General features: G+C 36.8%; 1 protein-coding gene across 1 annotated transcript in view; it reads right to left on the bottom strand.

Annotated features, from left to right (window-relative positions):
* TMPRSS15 (transmembrane serine protease 15) overlaps positions 1-18,371 on the bottom strand; it is a 57,842-nt gene that overhangs the window by 8,693 nt on the left and 30,778 nt on the right. The window contains exons 17-22 of the mRNA XM_076335979.1: positions 14,462-14,551; positions 13,031-13,156; positions 12,430-12,561; positions 9,212-9,322; positions 6,404-6,536; positions 467-562 (exon numbers count right to left, since the gene is read on the bottom strand). Coding sequence (XP_076192094.1) covers positions 467-562; positions 6,404-6,536; positions 9,212-9,322; positions 12,430-12,561; positions 13,031-13,156; positions 14,462-14,551 — 688 coding nt within the window. The remainder of the gene's footprint in view (positions 1-466; positions 563-6,403; positions 6,537-9,211; positions 9,323-12,429; positions 12,562-13,030; positions 13,157-14,461; positions 14,552-18,371) is intronic.

The raw sequence follows: 18,371 nt of genomic DNA on the forward strand, positions 1-18,371 counted from the left end.
TACATTTTTGTTTAATCTACAAGAAACTCTACCAGTTTGTAGGACCCTTCAGAATCACTTCAGCTGTTATTTAGACTTCATTTTAAGTCTTCTACTATATTCCATATTCATAATTTAGAGTTTTCTAGATAGTTTTGTGAAATAGCAGTATTTATTGTTTCCACAGTAAATGTATAAAGACTTCTCTTAAGATTGTACTGAATGTTAGCTAAAAAAGTAACAAGCATCTCTCTCCTTTTAAATTTACAATAGGTGGACAAGAATGGAAGGGGGAAGAGTGAGTTGCCCAATGTTACACAGGATTCAGCAACAGACAGAGAATAAAACCTAGATATGTTTATTGTCCAGACCTTATACAGAATCATGTTACCTCTCAGATAAACTTGAGCTAGAAATTAGTGTATAAATCATCACCACCATACTTTAAGTTATCCTTTGTATGAGGAAGAAACCTCACTCTACCCACCTTTTTGTAAATATTAGGCTGTGGTTAGCTGCTTTGGTGATGTTGACAAACGGGCCATCCTCAGTGAATAATACAGTTGATGACATATTTGCATCACTGGAAGGAAAAGACACACATGCATATTTTTAGATATTTATCCTGTTCCACCAGTGGAGGAATGTTTGGGAAATGATTATGCTGGTGGAATAAACTGCATCATTTTTTTTCCTGAAATAATGACTATCAGGAGATTTTCGAGGCTTGAAACTCACATGGATTAAAATGCGATTCACGTACTTTCACTCTCACATCTTATTCTAAGATTTCTAATGCTACAATAATATCGAAAGAGACAGAAATTAATTATTTTAATAGCAGTAAATTATCAACTTCTGCTTTTCTGTGCCACAATGAAGGGTTTGCAGTACCAATTCTTAAATATATGGAGCTAAAACTTAGTATGCAAAATGGAATAGTAGTAGCAGCTGAACCTTGGAATATCAGTTTTGCTTTTTTGAGGGGGGGTAATTACATTGATGCTATACTTCTGTGCCTAGAGAAGAAATGAAACTATATTTTATATCATGAAGAATCTAATGGAATAAATGCTACCTTCCTTAGAAGTTAAGTTTCACCTCGTAGATCTGTTGAAATCAAAATAACTGTTTATGGATTAAGTCAAGGGTGTCATGTTTGCTATTGAAGAGGATAGTTCCTCTGAAGTGGGGTGTACTCCTCGACTCACTTTTTTTGTAATGATGGCCTTTTGAACACCAAGAATTCTGTGTACTATTGGTGAGGTAAGTTGTTTTGGTGTTTACAACCCATATCCAGATTTACTGTATAGCCCATTCTGCATCATATACTTTCTGATACTGCATATGACCAGCTTGGAACATACACCCAAGAAACATATTTGCTTTCTCTTGAGGAAGCATGGGGAAAAAAGATAGCTGTGGTCAGACTACATAAATTTTTTGGGGGGCGACAGCCTACTCCCATCTGACCCTTTAGCCATACACATATCTCAGGAGCAAGAAGAAAACCATTTGTGCAGGCTTAATACGCAGGGAGCACCTGTGTATCAAGGAAGTACCATCTCTTCTCTTCAAGTGCAGTAAATCTCATTGTCCTGGGAAGCATGAAGTCTAGAATTGGCCTGCAAATCTGCTGTGTATGGAGGGTAAGACTAGGCATAGGAGAAAGGAGGTGTTCAATAGCCCTGCTGTGCCACTGGGAGAGCTGTATGACCCACCCTACTGAAAAAGTCATTACTGCAGCATTTCTCAACCTGGAAATGACAAAGCCCGCTTAATTCTGTCTCTAGATATATGTACAGCCTAGCGTACAGACTTTTTTCAATATAAAACACTAGTATACTAATACGTACTTCAGAGATTCCCCCAGACCCCTGGCTTGACCTTTTAGACGGTCTGGGAGAGTAGTAAAGTGCCAACCCAGGTAGGTAGAGTCAAATTCTACAATGAGGAAGTTCGCTGAGACTAGTCTGATCACTGAGCTACGGTAAGTGCAAATGTGTGTAAAAGTCACTAAGTTGTTTCTTGAGAAAGTTAGTGAGCAGGAGCTTTCACCAATGTAAAAAATGAACATGCTCCCAGGAAAAGCTTAGCGTATGTACGTTTATGAATATTACTGGCTTACATTTTCCATGGCACATTATACCAGGAAACCTCAATTGAATGCATGTGTGTTTTACTAGATTACTGTAACAGACCCTGTAATAGGGCAAACGCTATAAACCTTCCAAGTCAAAGCTTCCACCAACCTCATAATACTTGTGAAGCTCTCTCATCTCACCTCAGCACCTTTCTTGGTCCTTTTCAGCGAAGACTGAGCAAACTGTTTCCCACTCTTCTGCTTCTTTTTTTAATAAATGCTGAAATTTCTGGATTACAGTTTGGAACTTCTCTGAGCTTCTCTGTAACCACAGGGGCTTTATTAAGCTTCCCCAGCTTTTTGAAATAACATCTAAGCCTTTTTTTGAGAAAACCTTTGATAATTTCATTTGGTTTTTTAGTGCGCTGAAGGACACACAACTGGGAATCTCTAAGCTTTATGAGTGACCGCAAAAATCAATCTGCTACTCTTTTAATTAACTTAGTGGTAAATGATGAGGGTCAAGCATTTCTGTAAGTATAAGAAAGCATACACTTTTCCTGGAAATATTCAATTTAGTAACAAGAATATAGTTTGTTCTGCAGGTCCAGAAACGCAATGTCACAGCTCTTTAATTTCTGTTCATGAAAATGATCTTTTAGAAATCTTGCAGGTTGTGACAAAAATGGCCTTTAAGAGGCTAACCTAGGTGTTAAGTAACCCTCATTCCATTCAATATGCTCGCTGGGCGAAACTTAGAGAAAACTTAGAGAATAGTCTTAGAAGTTTCTTACACACAGATGTAGAGACATATCTGTGCAGTAAATTCCTCAGATATTATTGGTCCTCATGTACCTAAATACTCTATGAATCACTATGATTTCAGTCTCTAACTCTGTCTCAGATGTGCTCAGTAACAATAAGCAGTAGCAAATGCTGGGAAATATTCAGATGATGTAGTACCATGCTGAAAAAAATATTCAGAATAAGGATAGAAGTGCAATTGTCTGATAGCTACAATTCTTTTCCCTGTTTAAAAAAACCCAGCACATTTCTTATTTGAAGAAAATAAGTTCACACATTCTGTAATTCATTGTTTAGTTCTCAGGCTGTGGGATGTTTGCAGTTTGCTTAATTTGTGTTTGAGACACAGGGCAGTGTTTCTGTTTCATCCGCTGATTTTCTGACAGTTAGGAAAACAAACAAGAATAGTAGCAAATTACAAATAGCGAACACTTTCTTTGGCATAAAAAAGCTTTGTTTGCCTGTGGATTCATATGAAGAGCTGCTGTTTTCTAAATGCTTGTGTGCACACAATTTTTTATATTAAAATCTGTAAATGATAAATAAAAGTAACCTCTCTATACTTTCTGGATTTGAAATGAAGCTTCTTAAGCAATGGGTTTAAGCCAAGCTTACTAGCAGTGTCTGATCCTAAGTGAAGCTGTGGATCTACAAATCCAAAAAAATCATTGAGACTCCTCCTGTGGCTTTCAGGTCAACGTGCACATTATTGCTTGGTGACAACTCACATGAAATTAAGTCTATCGCCAAATTATTAGGACTGTCCGGATTTTGGTCCTCAGTGCTGCAAACTCAGCCTGAACACACTGAGAACCAGGTTCTTTCTTACATCCAGCACATGACTCTCATTGGCTCTACCGCAGTGTAAGATCATGCTATCTGTTTATTATCCTAATTTATCCATCTGAATAAAAACTTTTTGTGCATAAATTTTGGGGGTTCATTTCCACCCCTTTCAGGCCGTATGTTACATTCTCAGCACACTGGGTCTGACAGTCAAAGACAGGATTTTCTGAGGTGTCTCAAGGAGCTAGGCATGTAGCTGCTACTGACCATTCGTAAGTGGGGAGGATGAAAACCTAATTGACCTGGAAATCTCAAACAAGACATTGTATTCCAATGAACTCATTTCCTTCTCAAGAATTTTGTGAGTTCATGAAGAAAATAGACTGCAGGGTTGGGAGCAAGTCCTAAACTCTCAGTCCTTGTTGGACTTCTGGGTATGGCAAAATTGCAAGGTCTACCCCCATTCCTGGGTACAATTCAGTAAAGACCCAGCTGGCTCTGGTCCCAGAGAAACAAGCATGTTTCATACCAGACCAGTAGAATGGTGAAAAGCTCAATGTATGATTTTGTTGGTTCAAGGAAAAGCGATGCTAACAATACTCAGATTTTAACAGTGTTGTCAGATGCATACAGTTACAAGTGCAAGCTGAGCAGAAGATCTTGTTCAGGTTTCTCAAGAGCATCAATTTGTGCACCTTGCACTCCAGACTTATAAAGAATATTTCTAAATGATTTGCCTAAGCTATATTTTGTGGATGAACACATAGGCATGCCTCCAGATTTGCTTCCTCTTTGGCACGTATCACAAATGCAACAGTCACATATTGGAAAAATGGAGGCAAAAGGATTCACATGTGTGATTTATTAGAATCTGCGTGGAACATTGCACTTTCTAGCCCAGCTACATAAATAATTAGGATATGCTACAGGACTCCTATCATTTCAGTCCTTTTCATATATTAAACAGTAAATGAGACTAGCAAATGTATAAGCAATTAACAAAAGTAAATTGTCCTAGATGAACCTTAGCCTCTTTCTCTAATAAAGCATGATTCTAGGTAATTATTCTGCATAGGAGCATGAGCTATAGCCTACTCAAGACCTGTTATTACAAACATCCATTTAGTAACAAATATGGTGCCACTTATTAACAAATATGCTGCTACAGGGGGATTCATGGAAGGCAGAAATAGTGTGATGCCTACAGGAATTCTATATATGTGTATATGTGAGAATTTTATCCTATTCTGTAGGATCAGTAACAGCAATAGCACCCAGGATATGAAAATGTCATGCAACTTAGGTTTAAAAATCCTTTTTCTTGACAATGGGAATATGTAATAAACTGAGAAATAGAATTAAAAAGAAGTAACTAGGAAACTTAATAGGAATTTTTTTAGCAAGTATATCTGACTAGTTTATAGAGACAAACTGAAATGTATTGCCACAGAATGTTATGGAGACAAAAACCTAAGTAATTTTTAAAAGGTTATAGAAAGTACCATGGAACACGAAGTTCACTGAAGCATATCAAATATAAAAATGTAAATTAAACCAATAGTCCACAAAATGCCTAGTGTCCAGAAGTTATAGAGGGAAAGGAGGTGAGGGAGGGAGAGAAAGAGTCAGAGAGAGAAGGCTACTGGCCACTGTAAAGGACAAGGTATTTGACTAGAAGAACATTTAGTCGTAGTTTGTATGTTCTTATATGCATGCGTAAATGAGATAACCACATACATAAATTACAATCAGGATTTGTGCATGCAGGTATCTGATATTTACGTAAATGCAGTACCTACCCAAAGGAAAAAAAGTAAAAAAACCCAAACCAGCACACATTCATCCAATGATTAAAAGTATTTTCAAATAACACTTTGATATTTTTCTAAGTCCTCCTAACTGTGATTTCTATAATTAATTTATCAGAAGGGCATTTGCAGGCATCCTACTTTGGTCAGAGACCAACATTATGAATTGCAAGCTTAGAATTTAATTTGATTATTGCTTGGATGAGTGACATTCCCTAAAAACCTCAGCACTGTAGGAAAGCTATTTATTATTCAGTGGATGGCAGTGAAGCTGCATACAGTGTAAGTAAGGCCAGAACTTAGGCCATATATTTTACCATATATTACTTCTGCACTCAACCCTCCCCACCTTTTCCCTGGAAATTCTGCTGAACAGTGACTGAAGCCAAATCTATTTTTTCAGTCATATACTTCCCTCCTCCCTCCCCCCTCTAAGTATACCTCAAGAGAAATAGTTTCCTCTCCCAACACCTCAGGTCTAATGATAGGTATGAAATGTATTGGGAGCCCAATAGCAGAATACCCAAGTGATTATCTTGAATTTACTTGAAACGAACATTACTATGATAGCAGAACAGCCAAGGCTGCTGTTTGCTCCAGCTTTATCCTTGAGCCATCCTCATAAAAGTGAAGACGTAAATGATGACATAAAGTGATAAAAGACTAATACCACCACATCAGTCTCCCAATGTTCTCCAATATGTATCCTCATGCCTAATCTGCCATATTCAGAATCATCAATCCTGTAATGAATGCCATCAAAAAAGGATTTGCAACACTTACAAATTTCTTGGCACACCAAGCACTTCACTTGCCGCAGAAAAATACATTTTCCCTTTTTTTGGATGGTAAAGACACCAGTAAAACGATGAGGAAAACATCAATATACAGACTCAACAAACCTGCAAACAAGTTACAAGGACAATGAATATTTTTCACTCACCCTAACCCCAGCCGCTGGCAAATACTGTCTGAAATCTGTTCATTCCAATCATCTGCACATGCCAGGTGCCACGTCTTCCCAATTCTGGCCTGTACCAGACCTTCGGTGCTTAAAGAACCATTAAGCAATCTCACTGTAGACCAAAATGGACAGAAGCATTTTAGATAGGTGGTAGACCACCCTCCCCCCCACCCTAAGCAAACAGAAATGTCATATAAACAGATTTATTATTGCCAGCAAAGAACAAAAAAACGTTAAAATACATTACAGTGGTAATAAACCCAGCATCTCCAGGATGTTGTGTTCCCACAGGAAGGTAATGTTATTGTTATCTCCTTCTATATTTCTGCCACAGGAGAGTTTCATACACTGTATTTTGCAAATGTCTCACAAATAGACAATAAACAGTACCTTTTCCATCAACTCTAACCGATGTTTTTTCTTAGCCAGCATTATGTAACTTCCAGATACTGTGTGAAGCTTTAGCTACCTGATGCTCAGTAACACTGATTGGAAATAAAGTTAAAACCAGAGCTGACAGAAAAATTGTATTTTCCAGTTCCAATTGCTATGAGAATTTTCACTGTTTTCATTGCAGCTTTAGTTAAAACACACACACACAAATAATAAAAGCTCCCTGAAAACCAATCTTTCTATCAAAACTTTTCCCAAAACAAAATACTCAGAACAAAGATTCAAAAACTCATTAAGTATTTGGTGAAAAATCTTATGCTATTGGCATAGTGACTAAGGAAGTTGGACCATGAGGTTTAAGAAGGTCAATATATCCGATATATGTCTCAGGAGCTACATCTGCATTTCAGGCAGATGACAGTTATTGCCAGCATGAAGTAGGGAAAAACATACAATGCACTTGAAATTTACTGGTTGCCAAAATAATTTTAAAAAAAAAATCTTAGTTGTCCAGAAAACCTTTTTCCACCAAAATATTTCCACAAAAAAGTAAAGTGTACCCATTATAGTAAAAAAAAAAAAAGTTAGATTTTTAGGAATGCCTCTTTGACACCCAGAGTGCATGAATGAAAGAAGTAATATACAGTGATTAATTAATGGTAAACCTTAGTCATGAGAAATTTTTGAGCAGTCTTGAAAAGTCTCAGAATTGTTTGCAATGTGAGATTTCTCCACATTACTTTTGACACCTCTCCTCTCTTCTACTTGAACTATAATTCCTTTTCCTTTCTCCTCATCAGATCCATGTTCTCCAAATACATTGTTGGTAAGGACTAAGAGAGTCATTGAGCGCTCAACAACTGCTTAATTCAAATGTCATATATTTTAGAATTCTGCAAAGGAAAGGTATCCTATGCCTTTTCTTTGTAGTCCCTGGAAAGTTTCAGAAGTTGGAGTATTTGAAAATGACAGTTTGTCTAGTTCAAATTGCCACTTCTGATAAGAAATTTAAATTGGTTTCAGGAAAATGAGCAAGACTTTTGGACACTGAAAAGACTCAATGTGAGGATGTCTAATTGAATTTTCGTTTTATTTTAAGGCTTAGATTGATTTAGCCAATGTTTGGATTAAATGGGTTTTTGGAAACAATTTTCCCAGTCCTTTAATGTGAGGTAATTTATTATGAAGTAATAGACAATCTAGGGCAAAATAAATCTTTGGGAAAATGTACATCATGTTAATGTAGGTGATGGTTACCTTATTCAGATCTTCTTTAGCAATGGCTGGAAAAAAACATTCAAGTCCTCTTTGCTTAAGAAGAAGCTGAAGTGAATCTTATTCTAGGCATTTTAAAGGAAGAATATGTTTGCAACAAAATAGCTAACTGCGCTAACGCAGAGTGAATCCATGCCTTCAGACATACATATATATGTATATATATTTATATATGCCATATATATGAATATATATATGCATACACATGCATGTAAAAGACGTTGACATCTATGAGAACTGTCAGCACACATCCAAGGATGTATCTGATCCCCAGCAGTCCTCTTTAAAACAAAGGAAGATGATGTTGTACTGAGCTTAAAAGCCTGCTTTTAACTCTTCCATTAGTGCTCCATAATAGGTTGTCAGAACAGCACTTTGTCAGAAACAGCAATTTAATTTCTGTGCTAGGCCCAACATGATTTTCACATCAGTTTTACATTTAAATTATTGTTTAGAGAATGCTATTTCCACGTTATGTGAAATGAAGCCATATACTGTACACCTACATTTTGGAAAGAACCATTTTACCAGAGGACTAAGCAATAGCAGCTGTTGGTCTCCTTGTTGTAGGAACGTGCACATCCACTATGAGCAATGGATGCTGCTTTTGCAGCTGTGCCATCCCTTCACCCTGTGGCAATGCCCCCACAAGATGGAGTCCAGGCAGGCTGGAGCGTGCCACGTGCTGCAGTTTGGCTTTACACCCATAAGACTATCTGGGAACTTCCATCAAGAAGACTCTTATTCTCTACCCTACACTGCAGAATTTATACTGCTGTGAAACTCAAATTAATTACAGCAAAACTGACAGAATTTGGGAATACAAAATGGATACAGAAGGAAAGCAGGTGATGAGGTTTCATTTAATTTTTAGGCCATTATAAGCAGCCACAGTTTTAAGCACAGAAGAACTTCCTACCTTTTCCAGAGATCTTCACCAGCTTACATACACTATCTCAGAAAAGTGACTTTGTTTTTTTGGCCCTAACAAACTCAACATGATACTGCTGTGTATGCAGCTGCAGTAGTTTACGCTAGCTGAGGTTATGTGGCTATTTTCCTAGGTAATTCCTACCACATATGCATGCATTCCTTCTCTTTGTATGAAGGAAACCTTACTGCACTTTGCTTCATCAGAGCCATCTTCACACTGAGGTAGGTTGTCACAAAGGTTATGCAATGGTATACAATCCCCACTACCACACTGATGCTCGTCGATTGCACAAGCTCCTGAAGGAAAACAGGAAAGGAGAATTAATCCGTAATTATGAGGAAAGTTGATGTTCACTGGAGATCATACAGTTCACCTGAAAGAAAAATTGAGTGGATAGTACACAGAAACTTGATTTCCTTTTTCCTTTCCTATCCATCTATTTTTCAAAATAAAGATTAATTTCAGATAAATAGAATCATAGAATCATAAAATAGTTTGGGTTGGAAGGGACCTTTAAAGGTCATCTAGTCCAACCCCCCTGCAATAAGCAGGGACATCTTCAACTACATCAGGTTGCTCAGAGCCCCGTCCAGCCTGACCCTGAATGTTTCCAGGGATGGGGCATCCACCACCTCTCTGGGCAACCTGTGCCAGTGTTTCACCACCCTCAGCGTAAAAAATTTCTTCCTTGTATCTAGTCCAAATCTACCCTCTTTTAGTTTAAAACGATTACCCCTTGTCCTGTTGCAACAGGCCCCGCTAAAAAGTTTGTCCCTATCTTTCTTATAAGCCCCCTTTAAGTACTGAAAGGCCACAATAAGGTCTCCCCTGAGCCCTCTCCTCTCCAGGCTGAACAAGCCCAACTCTCTCAGCCTTTCTTCATAGGAGAGGTGTTCCATCCCCCCGATCATTTTTTCATGGCCCTCCTCTGGACCCGCTCCAACAGGTCCGTGTCTTTCTTATGCTGAGGGCTGCAGAGCTGGACACAGTACTCCAGGTGGGGTCTCACCAGAGCAGAGCAGAGGGGCAGAATCACCTCCCTCGACCTGCTGGCCACGCTCCTTTGGATGCAGCCCAGGATACAGTTGGCCTTCTGGGCTGCGAGCACACATTGCTAGCTCATGTCCAGCTTTTCATCCACCAAAGCAGCTAATTAAGAATAAAATCTGTGGTATTATACCTTGTAGTTTCTGCTATACTTAGCATTGCTCAGTTACTACTGTTCTTCTGTTACATGTAACAAACTTTGGAGGGATGAGAAAAGTCAAACCCTGATCAAATACCGTCAAAAGTGACTAACGATTTCAGGTTCCAGACGTTCAGCACTTTCACAAAAGTTTAGAGACCTTAAAGTATGTCAAGTCAAACATACAAGTAAAGAGGCATTGAAAGACAAGAGTCTCTTTTTGAAACCTGTCTGGGAGGAAAGGTGGAAGAGACAAAAGTAACAGAAATGAATGAGGAAAGCATTCACAAAAGTAGGATTAAGCTACTTCAGCATCAGTTATGTCACAAAAGCAGATCAGATAGAGAGTAAATATAAAGTTATAATTCTTTCTATGGCCAAAGTGTATTTTTAATGGCACCTTTTTATATATTTACAGGAAATATACAGTCATAAACTTAAATTCTATTGAAAAATTGTTTATTTATTTTACCTTCCTGGACTTACTGACTGAAACATTTAATTATCTAGAAGTCTTATTTAAGTCTAGATAATTGCTTTGCTTCTGAATTTTTAATATTAATATAAAATTATTCATTCATCAGTCAGTATGGCCTGTTGTACAATATGGAAGCAAAAGAATATGGTTTATAAAAGGCCTGAACCAGATTTTCACAAATTCAGTGGCCATAACTGATGCCAGATTTTCCATAGAACTTAGTTCACACTTAGACAGGTTTTTTATTATATTGCATGCTGCCAAAAAGTATTTCTTTTTAAATTATGCTTCCTTTTCAAAACCTCAATATTTAATGGAAAAATAAAATACAAAGGCAAACCTGCTTTTGTTGTAAAATGAATTTATTTACTGACAATCCTTTTATCCTTGGGCCTGCATGCTAATGATATTAGTCTCTGTCCTTTGGCTGCAAAGATCATGAATAAGCATAATTCTTTTGCAAATGGAACCTTTTTAATATATTTAACCAAAACTGGCAATGGACACTTTGAGAACTCTGCCTTGCTATGCTTGGTTTTTATTTTACAACAAAATATGGGCAAAGCTGGCTTAACAAAGGTGCTGAACCAGCTAAAAAAAAAGGCATAGTCTTGTCGGACTGAACAAATGTGATGGAGAAGGCAGAACAAGAAGCAGCAAAATGGTCATATGTCCATATAAACCTACCTTTCAGTCCTGCACAACGGGACTAAATGGAGTTGATTTTACAAAGGTAAATCAATGGTTAAGATTTTTTAAAAGATTATGAAAATTAGCATTATTATTACTGTTAATCTATAAAAAAGCTGCAGCTAGCTAAACATGCTGGGAGACACTTGCCTTTTACGATATTTAAAGTAAGAAAAAAAGTGTAGATTCTTTTTGACTTTCTGTCCATGCAAATGAATGGTACTTCATATATCTCTTAATACATACTGCTTTTTCTTTCTCTTTTTTCTGCTGTCAGACTTCCACAGAAGTAATACAAAGCCTCTAATTAATTCTGTCAAGATTTGGCCGAGAGTTAGTGTAAGTATTTGTCCTGGTAAGCATATTGCTGTTCCATGTACTTTAGCATTTGGCTCCATTTTTGGAGAGCTGATTGCTGAATTACTTATATGAGTGACAAGTCTAATTGCAGTCCCCAGCAAAACCAGGAGTCTTTCAGAAGGGGACTGGCTGGGACCAGAAACACTGCTGTCCAAATATTTAAAAGACTAACTCTTCCCAGATCCTTCATACGCTAAGGACCAAATTTTTGAAGATGCAACAAGTACCATATTGCAAACATTAATCAGAGTTACCATATACTTTTTTTTCTTCTAGTGGCTGTGATTGATAATAAATATTTTACAAATGCATTCAAGCACACATTAATGACACCCTCAAATGAGTCACAAAGTCATGTTTTTTGGGGGGGCTTGTATAGGGAATAGTTCATATTTGCCCTCTTAACATTTGAATAGTTTTTGGTCAGAATACCGAGTCAATTTCTCACATAATATCACACAGAGTTGCAGATGATACAGACATGGGTCCAATTACACTAAAGCAACAAAAATGTCACTTTTCATGCTAGAAAACATAAAGTACAGATGGGTAACCACTAGGCTTTTTCTCTTTAACTTTTTCATATTTCTGTTGATCAAGGGCTGAGAGTCACCTTCCACTCTCTACTTTTTCTCAAATGTATTTGACCAGTGGTATAACCTCTTAAATACAAGGGTTCACATGCTTACCTAGATGGTAGCCAGTAGTAAAGTTTGCAAGAAATCCCTTCTTTGTTGCAGATTTGTCCGTAAGGAGGATTACTGTCATCTGGTTTGTTGTAGAGAAGACATCTGGCAATGGGTCTTGCCCTGTATAGACAACTATTCTCCAGGAGAACATGAATACCTTTAAGCTATTTTGTTCTTACGCATTTCAAAATGCTTTGGGTTCAAAAGCAAGTACTGCTACCACATGAACACAGTTATTCCCCTAAACCTAACTCCTATCAGACTGCAATGATCAAAGCTCCACCCCAAATCTGACACATCAGTATAGAAAAAAAAGGTTCGACTAAGAGATTATGCTTCTGTTTGTCCGCATACATGAGCAGTCTTATTTATGGAGAAGTTAATTTCATTTGGATTGCATAGAAAGCTGAGTGTGTGCAAACACTTGGGAAATGTGATGTCACATACAGTATGCTTTCTCAAGTTTTCCTCCTAATTTCTGAGATCCAAAAATGTGAAGAAATGTAGAATGAAATTAGGGAGAATTAATTTCCTTTATATTATAGCCATCAGTTTGCTCCAGCTGATTACATTCATTTTAGTACCCAATGCTGTTACTTGCCCAAAAGTAAGGAATTTGGTCCTCTGCCATCTCTGACTTCAACTACATCATGAATATTTTCCAGATCAAAAACCTGAAAATGAAGTTGAATGTTTTTCCCCTTTTCAGCATGTAAGTACCACACACCTAGAAAATAACAACACACACGCAAAAATCACCTTTTCAGTTGTTACATTTACTGTGTCATTTTCATGTTGAAGGATTTTGGGGAAAAAAAAATCTCTGCTAAACTATTAAGAATCACCCAAGAGACTTAGAAGTCTAAATCTTATCTTTAAAAGCAACTTATGCTGTCAAGATCCAAAATTCAATTGACTCTCATTCTCTAAAACACTTTTGAAAACTGGATTTAGGCCCCTAGACGTACACACATGCATTTTTTACCATTCATGACAACTATGAGTTTCGCTAAAGCACCAAAGATAATTCTTTTGTAACTGTGAAAATGTCACAGATAGTCTTGTGTCACTTTAGTCTTATTTGATAGTAAGATAATTTCTATAATCAGTCACAGAAGCCTGCCTTTCAAGTTAGATGTCGTTTTAGAGACGTATTTGCTTCTGTTTAGCCTGTGCTTTATCATATTTAATCTATGTAAGTGTGGATACTATGGAAATCTTGTAAAGAAAATAAAAAAAAAAAAACCCAAATGTTTTTTAATCTGTTCATAGAATGTATTTTCTCACTAGTAGGAATCTCATTTGGGAACTTGTGAAATTAATATCTGGAAATGAGAGCCATATCTCAAGTGGGACATAAACACAAAATTACAACTCTTGTGATTAGAATCCCAACACAATTCTCCAGTTAAAGGTGAAGTAATAAATAATTAAAATTTCATTAAGAAGCAATGACAAAGTTCTCTTCCTTGCTTCATCCATCAACAGCACATAGTCGACCACCTTGAAACATTTTCACTTTTGCCAGCTGTAGCTTAATCTAAATCAAGTAATTTCATAATACATCAGAATAACGATGTCTTTTCACTAGTATGTCAAGAAACATTCAATACAGAGGTTCCCTTGTAAAATGCATACATACATTCTTTGCCCCTAGAAAAAGTTAACTATTTAACAGAAGAGATGATGACATTAACCTGGCAAATACATTGAGGTGTAATGGTAAAATGGGGACTTTCAGCACCTTGTCTGTTGTTGCATTGACATAAAGATATTTGACATAATAGGCATGATGGAATTGGCCTGTCTGAACACATTCCGAGGGATTATGCTTGTCTTCATCACTTTTTAGTCAACTGGCACATGATTCCTTAGCTTCTGCTAAATGCCAAATAGATTTCAGTTAAAAGATCCCACTGTATATAGCTTAGATCTTTTTTGCTTGACAGCATCTGACTTGGGAAAGCAGATTTAGTGTCTCTACTTTTATATGGCTAAAATTTTCCTGAAGACTTGGAGAAGAATAACTTACAAAAAGCTCGATTAGGGTAATTGTTTGGAAAGTTTTCAGAGCTGAATGTACTGTTTGGCTCCCAGAGTTCAACTGGCCCTCCACAGTCAGCTGAAAAAGAAAACATTTCAAAAACATAATTAACCTATTGTCTTACTTTTGCAATATGTTGTAACAAAGATAATTTGGAAAAAGTAATTTTATTAAGAGGATATTCAAGCTAACTTCATCACTGTAAGGGTTCAGTCACGGTGCCATTGGTATAAAGCTTGAACAATGAGTTGTGAGAAGCCAACACTCTGTTAAGGACACAGAGCATTGAGGAAACAAGGTGTGTAAGAAATTCACTGTCCTTATTAGTTACAGTGTCTAAGTCAGACCTGCTGACATATACAATCGATGCCATAGCGTTATCTACAGTTATAGTTCATATATTACTGTTTGTGAAGTGCTAGTGCCCAGGTGCACAACTGTATTCATGATGGTGCTATGAGAAGTCTTCCCCATGTAGTTAGGGGAAGGACACAGTCCGCCCTTCATTTGGTGATTATTGGTCTGCAAGCTGTGCACATGACAGAAAATATGGAGAAAAGAATGTGATACAGTCAACTGCATAATTTACTAGTACATTAATATAAAAGCTAGAAAATGTCAGAGGAAAGCCCCCGCCCAATATAACCTATTTATCCATTTAGCTTGTATGCCTTGCTTATTATCCGATTGATCTTCTTGCAGCATTAGCAGAGATACTCAAGTATAAAGCCCATTTTGTCATCTAGCAAATAAACTTTATAGCAAAAAAACCCTTATACTGTTATTTTGATTTCATCAGGACCCTAAAAACTTTTAGTTAAGCCTTGCAAATGGTAAAAGTAGCCAACTGCTTTTTCCTTGAAACAACTGCTCCAATAAGAAAGGTCTTTATCATAAACATGTATATGCACTTATATAAAAAAATGAATAAAATTTATTTAAAAGCAAATATTGTAGATATGTATCTACACACATACACGCACTCACACGCATAGACATAGCTAACTGTACTTTATATATTCAATATTCTCTTTCAATATATAGTTTTAGATGGTGGTTTATATCCGAAATATGTCAGCTTCATATTCCAAATCTTTACTTCATATTGAGAAATGTTATTTATTTTCATTTCAGTTGTACTATCAGAATGAACTTCGGTGTTTTCCCACTTCTGCTGTTCGCAATTACTTTATTCAAAAATAAGCAGTGCTCCTCCACCTGCTTCAGGAAATAGAAGTTAAGGCAGAAGAAATCTACCTTTTTTATTTTGTTTTGTTGTTTTCTTTGAATTAAAATTGATTTTTTTAACTTTCAGACTGCAGCTAAACTTTAACACTCCCCCACCCCACCCCTTATGGCTTAAATTTTGTGTTTCATTATGTCTGTCAGTATCGCGTAGTCTGAGCCACTTGGTTGGGGACTGCATAATCTACAAGTCCTACTGAGTTTGCCCATTGCATCCCACTGGGAGGAAGCTCCACTAAGTACAAGAAAGATTTGAACTTTCTCATGACAGCCATCTTATAGAACTTTATATTTCATCAAATCACTCCTGGCAAGAAAAGCTGAACTCTCTGAAAGCAAAAGGCACTGCTAACAATCACATACTTACTAACAAGTATATTATGTTTCAGCCCTACGGCTCACAATGAGGACTGTTTTCTGTAAATGCCATTAACAACAAATAAAGATTACATTGGCTTTTTTTATGGAACATTACTGCACGTACAAACAGACACACAACTATTGTAAAGCTGCATGAAGAATATATGATCCTTAGCAAGTATCATCTGATGATATGAGCAGAGCAAACCCAACTTTCTTAATAGCAGAACAGGGACAACTTATGATGAAATCTGATCTGGTGTTGACTACATGTAAGACACATTAGTAATGATCTTTCTCTTGCATGGAAAAATGATAGAAGTAATTGATTTTACTCATGTCTGGAAAAAATGTTTTAAAAGTTTCCAGCGATCTTTAAACACAAATTTATATGGAGTTATTCGTATAGCTGTCACTCGTTAGACAACCAAATAGCAATCAGCACCAATAATCTTGGTCTTTTCATTGAGCATAACAGACGATTTTCTCAACACTGTAGAAAATGATGTATGACCTATTCATGAAAAAATTCCTCTGTGCTTTGGCCAAAACTTTAATTTATATTGACATACACATCTTAAGTGTGGAATCTACACTGTAATTTCCACACTGTTGTTTGTGTTAAAAGACAGGTTATAAATGAATATGAAGATGAAAGCAATCTTTGTTTTAGATGAAAGTGTAAGCTGACAGTCTTGTGTAAAAGACAAAAGCAAATCCAGCTTCGCTATCCCACCACCAAAATTTTTTTTTGACTTTTCAATGAGCTTTTGTGGCACTGTGAATGATGCCAGTGCCTCTTACTGAAGCTCTAAGCCTAGCAAAAGAAATTGGCTCAGCTCAAATTCTTTCATCTCTTGTTTATAGACATGACATTTGTAGTGAAACCATTAGTGTTAGTAAGCTTGCACCACACCCATCAAAGTAATTTCATACGTCTTTGAAGATGATTGATAACATTCACTTTTTTCCAGCAGGTTACAGATAGCGTATACGTAGCATGTCTCAACAAAGTTATGCAAACAAGTTAGTTTTTCCCCAGCGACAGCTTAGCCTGTGCTTTTGTATCATATCGAAGGACAGTATGGATCCTCTCTAATCTGTTTCATAAGGAGTTATATGCCACATGACCACTTCCTTTTTTTTGAATATTAAAACTTTATCACCATATTTTGGGTAGAGATCTATAGTTTGAATGACATTTCTTTGGTGTTTTGACAGCAGCACTCAGCTGCTATTTACCACAGGGTCATTCTACCACTAATCATTAGACTGATGCTAACTTGTGAGGTGTGTTTACCCACAGCACCTGAAAGATGGCTGGAGGTGGCAGACATCAGCACCTCTCCACAGTATTACTTTAATGAAAACTGCAATCAAATTCCAAAACTCACTTTGGTAAATTATGACTGAAATTACTAGTGTTATTAAAATTTAATTTTGCTGACAGAGACATCTTGTTGATCTTTACCTCCCTGTGGCTCAGGATGGAGCTCTAAAACTGCATTTTGCTCTTATATTTAGAAGGTTTTGTTTTCTTACCTGTCCTGATGCAGTAGATTTAGAGGTGATAGATTTGATAGAATGACAATATTAGTACACAGTGCTTCAACATGAATACAATGCAAACAGTACCTTTCTATTATTTTTATTTTAGACCATTTTTATTTACTATATGCTGTCAAGAGAGCAACTAGCTGTGCTTTGTAAGTGACAGTAAATCTAATAGGAGGCAGTCCTGGAATATACTCACTGTTCGTCTTAATGATATGAAACCATCTGTGAATAGGTCTTTTGTAGAAATCTCTTTTTTTCCAAGAAGTTCATGCCTCTCTCACAATAAATTACAAAGCCCTATCAGATATTTCAATGATTTTTGCCACAAGCTCTATTCATATTTGTACCAGTTTTTGCTTTGAGTGTGCACGGACCTGGTTAACATCATATGTAATCTTTCTTCATTGTTTTATATACATTTTCCAGCATTATAATGATGGCTACAGGTATTTTTTCATATTTTTCTCAGTGAGATTCTTCTAACTAGCTCTGTGAAACTGGAATGTTTTGAGGAAGCTTAAATCTCTGTGCTTTCCTCTAAAAGACTCTGCAATATGATGGGTCTGGATCAAGCTGTACAACCTGTCCGGAGAAGTGCATATGCACTATAGGTAGAGACGTTTCATGTTTCATTAACTTCTACTTGACTTGGAGAAGATGGCAAAAATGTGCAAACAAAACCAACCCTCCTCCAGTTTCCCAGTGAACCTGGGATTCAGAAGAGGTGCCGAGAAGA

The sequence above is a fragment of the Aptenodytes patagonicus genome, chromosome 1, assembly GCF_965638725.1.
Source record: "Aptenodytes patagonicus chromosome 1, bAptPat1.pri.cur, whole genome shotgun sequence".
In the NCBI taxonomy this organism is placed as follows: Eukaryota; Metazoa; Chordata; class Aves; order Sphenisciformes; family Spheniscidae; genus Aptenodytes; species Aptenodytes patagonicus.